This window comes from Pteropus vampyrus, unplaced genomic scaffold, assembly GCF_000151845.1.
Source record: "Pteropus vampyrus isolate Shadow unplaced genomic scaffold, Pvam_2.0 Scaffold568, whole genome shotgun sequence".
Classification (NCBI taxonomy): Eukaryota; Metazoa; Chordata; class Mammalia; order Chiroptera; family Pteropodidae; genus Pteropus; species Pteropus vampyrus.
Window position 1 is genome coordinate 49,691 of NW_011889349.1, and position 7,632 is coordinate 57,322.

Genomic DNA, 7,632 nt, shown 5'->3' on the forward strand with positions numbered 1-7,632 from the left:
TACACACACATACCGGGAGAGAATTTCTGAATGGAGTTGTAAGCATTTGTTTGTTTTTTTATAACAATAAATAGGTGTATTCCAACTTCAACAAAGTAAGAGTCCTAAGCCAGCACCAATGGTGCTTGAGAGTTTTGTCTCACTTTCCCACCTATGTGTGTCACTGTGAGCAACATTACTGTGCTTGATCTGACAGTAATAGCCTCATCCTCAGGTTGGAGCCTAGAGATGAGCAGAAGCCCTGCATTGGCCGCGGTGTCTTTGGACCCAGAAAAGTGGCTGGGGACCCCAGAGCCCTGGTGCTTATCGGAGTCTGACTTATAGGCCAGGAGATACCGGGGAGGGCTCCCTGGCTTCTGCTGGTACCAGTTAATGTAATAGCCGCCAATACTAAAGCCACTGCTCAGGGTGCAGGTGAGTCTATCTGATGCTCCCAGAGATGCAGAGAGGGAGGGCGGCTGAGTCGGCACAGGCTGGGAGAGGGAACCTGGAAACACAGACAACCAGAGACTATAGAGGATTTCACAGGGATCTGAGTGAAAGCAGATGACTGTGATTGAAGACCTGCCTGATCTCTGAGGCCTGTCCCTACCTGTGCAGTGAGAGAGGAGCACGAGGAGGACGGGGGTCCAGGCCATGGTGCACGCAGTCTCTGAGCCCACAGTGGGGCTGGGCTGACCCAAGCCTCTTTTATCCCCTCCCAAGTGGCCTCAAGGAGTTCAAGTGCATATTTTGTAGCCCTAATGTGTCTTATACAGGGCCTGAGGGCCTGTAGATAGTTAATTTCCTGAAGGTCAGAACCTGGGATGGGACAGGTGCTGAAACCACACAGAGGACACAGCTGCTGGGTCTTCATCAGTGAGCTCGGGGTCCAATTCCTTCTGCCTCCCCACCCAGACCTGCAGTCAGGGAATTTCTCCATCTGTGAACATACTTTATGGGGCCTCCAGAAACAGTCTCATGATGCCCCCCTGATGACCTTAAGTAAAACTGCAATCTCTTCCGCAGATCCTGCGTTTCTGTCATTCACCTTTTAACTGGGATTCTATACATATTGATTGAGACATTGCGAGCCAAGCACTGGGCTCAGCTCACTATTATGAGAACTAATTGGTTGCCCATGTTTTTAAGGGAATTGTGGTTCAAAAGAAAATCTTACAGGACATTAATAGCACAGCGAATATAAAAAGTACCATAAAGCAGAGGGTAGCCTGAGAAACTCATTCTTTGGATTTTTAGGAACAACTCCTTAGAAGGGACATCCTTCCCACTGTCTTCTTGAGGGAAGTTGGGAATGGTTCTCCCCGGGGTGGAAGGAGAGGGAAGGGCATTTTAAGAAGAGAAAGAAAGAAGTAATCCCAGAGCAGGAAAGAGCATAGTAGGATCCCAAGATGACAGAGCCTGTGAGAGGAGGAGTGGCCAGGGGAGGGGAGAACTCTAGCCAACATGGGAAGAGGAGAAGGCTGGAAAGAAGGAATTAGATGAAAAATCATAGGAAAGATGAATTTCAAAGATGGTAGACACTACCTGCAGTGGAAGCTTGGGATGAGGATGTAAGAAGAATAAAAAGAGTACAGGTGGATCATGTACCGAAAAAAGTGAACACCATGGAACATGAGGGCACACGCCTCCTTTCCCTGGTGAACTCAGGCCTATCCACGTGCCTTCTTTCGGACAGCGAAGTGTTTAACTCAAAGCTTTTCCAATTGTATCTTTACGTGTAATGGGTTGAGAATAATTTACTATCACAATTGTATAATTCTCCATATTTCTGGACTCTCTTGCTTTTTGCTTCTGTTTAGAAAAGAGCTCTTTTCTAAGCACATGTTTTAAAAGTAGTAAGTTATAAAATTTTCCCAATAAAAATTAACCTGTGCTTCTAATCAGTTTTTCACCCTCTTAACCCACAGCCATCAGCTCACTGGAGTTATTTTTCCTCTCCCATGTTTCACTGGTGATAACTAAATGAAGCATTTGCCAATGAATAAAATGGAAAATTATATTTGCAACCTTCCTAAAAAGTCTACTCGATGTCCACTGTCCAACACAGAAGCCAATGTCATCTCTTTTATTATTTTTGTGATTGTAGCACCCCATTTTCTAATTCTTACAGCAGTAAGGATAAGTTAAGTTATGCTGCTGTAACAATTTACGACAAATCTCAGTAACATAAAAAGAAAAGTTTATTTCTCACTTATACACCATTTCCAGCCTTGACTGATTGTAGCTCTGATCTACTTTATCTTCATCCCAGGATACAGCTGACAGAGAAGATTTTACTGAAACACTGCTGATCTCATAGCAGAGATGAGAGAACTTGGCAAGCACGTGCTCATTCTTCTATCTATTGTTCAGAAATCACACTTGTCATTTTTGCTCATTTCATTGGCCAAAGCTAGTCATATGACCAATCTGAGTTCAGCAGATTGGGAAGGTAAAATATAATACTTCCATGTATTGGAGATGTGTTGGAGACTGTGAAGAATGGTAGGGTTTTTAGAGTTTTGGACATTGCCTTTTATAGGTGAGGAAACAAACTTAAGAAAATGCTAAGTGACTTGTCCAAGTAAGCACTATCCAGTAGAATTTCCTGCCATGGTAGACATGTTCTACCTTTGCGGTCTCAAATATAATATCCACATTCAAATATAATAAGCACATTCTTTTTAACCTGAAACCAGGGTAATTTTGTACCACCCTCCACCCCAAGGACAGATTGAGAAATGTTTGGAGGTTTTTTTTGTGTCATGACTTAGAGAGTAGGGTGCTACTGACATCTAATGTGTGGAACTCAAAAAATGCTCTGATCTCCCACATGCACAGAACAGCCCCCTTCACAAGGAATGACCACGCCCCCATTGTCAGTAGTGCTGAGGCTCAGAAACCCTGCTCTGCACTAAATCACCTCCACGAAGCAATTGCAAAGGGAATGAGCAATCATCCATCAAGACGTGGGGATCAGGGGGAATCCATATTTTGGAAAGAAAATAGAGGAACTCAAGATGATTCTAACGTTAGCACTCAAGCAGAAGACAGGAAAGAGCACCCTCCTTGGTGGGGATGGGTGAGGAAAGACCCAGAACAGGGACACTCTGCAGAGTTTTTGTCTCACTTCCCCAGGGGCCTGAAGTACTGTGCTTATTACTGTCGCTGTCATAAGACTGACAATAGTAGTCGGCCTCGTCTTCAGGCTGCAGCCCAGAGATGGTCAGGTAGGCGCTGTTGGAGGAGCTGTCAATGGAGCCAGAGAACCGGTCTGGAACCCCAGAGGGCCTTTTGTTGTCCTTATAGATCACAGTGATGGGGGCACTGCCCGGGCGCTGCTGGTACCAGTACACATAGTAGCCACCAATGCTGCCACTGCTCCGGGTGCAGGAGATGATGGCCTTCTGCCCCGGAGACCCCGACATGGAGTGGGGCTGAGTCAGCACAAACTCGGCCCAAGACCCTACAAGGAGGAAGCAACACAGAGATCAGTGAGGACAGTACGGACTCAGTTCCCAAGGAGGGTGAAGAGGTCATCATCCCAGGTGACAAACAGGCGCCCTCCTAGATTGTCTTGCATGTACCTCCTGCACAGTGAGCAAGGAAGGTGAGGAGGAGAGGAGCCCAGGCCATGGTAGAGACGCCCCAGGCTCTGCTTCCTGAGCCACACAACCAGGTCTGAGCCCACAGATCCTTCTTGTATGTCCCTTTGATCCTGAGAGTGGGAGGTCTCCATGCAAATCTTCCCCTTTCTGAAGGTTGTACAAGCCCCTCCTACAATCTTAACCTTGGTGCCACCTGAGAAAAAGGGAAACTGTAGGAGGAAGGACGTTATTTACTCCTGTCAGTGCACAGGAACACCTGCGAGAGGATGGGGAAAACAGCTGAGAAACTGGGGAGTGTCACGCAGGTGCTTAGGCCACAGCGTCCCCTGATGGATGCAGGACACATGTCAAACTTGGGCAGGTGCTCATGCTCAGGACTCCGGCGCTCCCCAATCTGCACCCCTCACAGTTCCAGCCACAAGTTCAGGGGTTTTCCACACAACATTCTATGATCACACTACATTTAAACCTTTATATCTCTCTAGATGGACCAAGGGTCACAACTCTGCTCCAGATATTTAGAGTCACTTCGTGTCACTGGAGGTGAGGAATATCACAGAGAAGAGGCTCTGTTTGAAAAGAAATAGAGGCAAGGGCTCTGTCTTCAATGAGAGGGACCGCATGGGGTGAGTTTCTGATCCAGTCGCCGATAGGAAGGCCAGCTGTTAGAACCAGATTTTATCATCAGAAAACACTGAGAGAGCAGAAAGACCCTGGGGAGTCAGGGTGGGGAGGGGCCAGATGTGAATCGGGAGTCAATTCAACCATAGCCATAATGAATAAGCACCATGAAGGTTTAAAGAAAGATGTTAGAATGGACAGTCAACAGGACCAGATGAATTTGAAAGAGGTTTAGAAAGAGAAGCCACATGGTTCGTGATCAATTGGATATCTGGGTAGGTTAGAAAGAAGAGTCCAAATAAATTTGAGGGTTTTATTTTATGAACCAGTTGGGTATTATTATTTTTATTTTTACATTGAATAGTTTAAGCCCAGTTTGTGCCTCTTTATTAAAGCAGTTATATTATTAGAGTTAGTGATTCTAAAGTAGGATAAGGTTAAACAGTATTTGGAGATTCTATGACCTATGAAAATATCTGTGATTTCTATTGGCGTCACAGTCACAGCCCATTTTATAATGGGTTATTTGTGGTGTTGAACACAATGTCATGTTCAAGTAACTCTCATTTTACTAAATAAAAGAGTACTGGTGCTGGTGATTCAAATATACCAAAGAGACACTGTAAAGTGCTTCCTTTAAGTGAAAAGGTAGGCACGTATAGGAAAAAAAACATAGTATATAGAGGTTTCAGTATTATCCATAGTTATAGGCATCCACTGGGGGTCTTAGAACATATTCTTCGTGGATAAGGAGGGATTGCTGTATTTAGTTGTTGTTGTTGAATTGTAGGAATTCCTTATATATTCTACATAGTAACAAACCTCTTATCAGATATATAATTTGCAAATATTTTCTTCATTCTGTAGGTTGTTTTTTCACTATGTTGATTTTGTCCTTTGATGGACAGAAGTTTTTAAGCTTGATGTAGTCCTATTTGTCTATTTTTTATTTTGTCGTTCATGCTATAGGTGTCATATCCAAGAAATCATTGGCCAGTACGATGTCATGAAGATTTTCCTGTAGAATTTTTACAGTTTAAGGTCTTATTATCAGGTCTTTAATGCATTTGGGGTTGATTTTTATATGGTGTAAGAGTCCAGCTTCATTCTTTTGCATGTGGGTATCAAATTTTCCCAACAGCATTTGTTAAAGAAACTGTTCTTTCCCCCATTGAATACTCTTGGCATGTTTATTGAAGATCATTTGACCACACATGTGAGAGTCTGTTCTATTATATTTGTCTATATGTCTGTGTTTATGCTAGTATCACACTGTTTTGATTACTGAAGCTTTGAAATATGTTTGAAATCAGGAATTATGACACTTCCAACTTTTTTTTTGTTGTTGTTCCTTCAATATTGTTTTTGCTCTTCAGGGTGTCTTGTGATTCCATATGAATATAGGGTGTTTCTGGAAAAAATACTAGTGGAATTTTTATAAAGATTGCATTAAATCTGTAGATTGCTTTGGGTAGTATTGACATCTGAACAATATTAAGTCTTTGAATCCATAAACACAAGATAGTTTTCCATTTACTTATATCTTCTTTAATTTATTTCAGCAATATTTTGTAATTTTCACTGTATAAGTTTTTAACTTCTTTGGTTGTTTATTCCTAAGTATTTTATTCTTTTTGATACTATTGTAAATGGAATTGTTTTTTTAATTTCCTTTTCAGATTGTTCATTGTTAGTGTCTAGAAACCCAGCTGAAGAGTGACATAAGGAAGATGGCAGAGTAGATCTCCCACTCATATAAGCAACAATTATTTGGCAGCTATCCACAGACAAAAGTGCCTTTGTGGGAGCTTTGGGATCCAAGTAGGAGACTGGGAAACCCCAGTAGATCCTAAGACCAAAAAGTGTCATTTTGAATTGGAAGGCTCATGGCCAAGTGGCAGACTCACTGACCATAGTCTCAGCTACAGACTCAGAAATAACCAGTCCTTCTGTGAAATTGGCTACAGCCCAATTCGACCTTGGTCCTGTCACAGCACCATTCAACAAAGGACCAAGAGGAGTCATGCCCACCTTGCCCCAGGTAACAGGCTTGCTGACTTCAGCCCTGGCTGTGGACCCTGAGGTGGCCCATGACTCAGCTCCAGCCCCTCTTAGCTGCCAGTCCTGCCTTCCCAGGATCCAGGCAGGACACATGCCTTCCATACCCCAAGGCAAGCCCTCTGGCCTTGTTCAATTGCATCCTGAAACACTCCTGTAAATCAGCTCCTGTCTCTCTCAGCTCTGGTTGGGGAATATTATCTACCCAAGGAACTCAAAGACACATCTGTCCATACTCCCAGAAGAAAACCTACCAACCTCACTCCAACTTCAGATCTTGAAACAGCCCCATAACCTGGCTCCAAACCCTCTCAATTGCAGTCTAAGAGTGATCCTGTACACCCAGAGACCCAGAGGGAGACACACACAAATGTGCCTCCAGAGGCAGGCCCACCAACATTGCTCTGACTGTGGATCTTAAAACAGCCCTGTTATAGGACCCAGCTGTAGTCCAGGAGAAATTTTCCCACCCAAGAACCTGGTTGGAAGCACAGCCATCTATACCCCAGAGGCAGGCTTACAGAACAGCAGTCCCAGTCATAGACCATGCATGAAGCAGCCCTGTTGCTAGGTTTCAGGCCCTCTCTGCTGCCATTCAGAGTCAATCTTGCCTTCCCAAGGACCTCCTCAGTGACCTGTCCAGAGCCTTCCAAAAACCCAGAGGCTCCAGATCTATTTGCAGATTTTATAACAGGCCCTCTAACTCCAGACCCTGAAGTGGAAATTTACCCCAGCAACAGCCCTGATGACCAAAGTCTTAGAGGCAGTCCCATACACAGAGGGAACAGACAAAACCCACAATGGCCCAAGCCCCTGCTAACAGGCCCACAAACTACAGACATCATTGTGGACCCAGTAACAGCCACATGGCCCACCCAACCCCACTCAACTGTGATCCCAGAGAAAATGTCGTCAGCCCATTGAACTGACAGATGAAGGTCTTTAAGTACTGGGACAAGTCTGTAAAGACTGGAAGAGGAATTTATTCCTTCAAGAGCTCAGATGTGAATGCAAGGATACATGAAAAATCGGGCAAACGTGACATCATTAAAAGATCTACAAATTGCCTAACAAAGAATTTTGGTGGTGTCATGTTTGCCTGATTTTTTGTGATCCATGTAGCCTGTATTGGTGTCTGTGCATTGGAAAGAGCAGATACATCCTCCAGTCTTTACAAACTTGTTTTGTCAGGTAAACACCTTTTCCTGCCAGGTCCTTAAACTGATATAACCGCCTCCATGACTGCAGTCAAGCAAGGCTGAAGCCCAGACTCATTGATGTTGCTGAGTCCACATTTGAGGCCATGATTGGCAGGCTTGTCACCAAAGGTGCAGTCAGGTGTGCCTTATGCTAGGTCCCTGAG

At 44.2% G+C, this 7,632-nt stretch overlaps 1 pseudogene and 1 gene segment (V, D, J or C); both read right to left on the reverse strand.

The window, feature by feature from the left end:
• Positions 1 to 87: 87 nt before the first annotated feature.
• LOC105308351 lies at positions 88 to 651 on the reverse strand (annotated as a pseudogene).
• Positions 652 to 3,014: 2,363 nt separating this feature from the next.
• Positions 3,015 to 3,653, reverse strand: LOC105308352. The segment is given in 2 exon segments: positions 3,015 to 3,448; positions 3,570 to 3,653. Coding segments are annotated over 2 exon segments (483 nt in total).
• Positions 3,654 to 7,632: the final 3,979 nt, after the last annotated feature.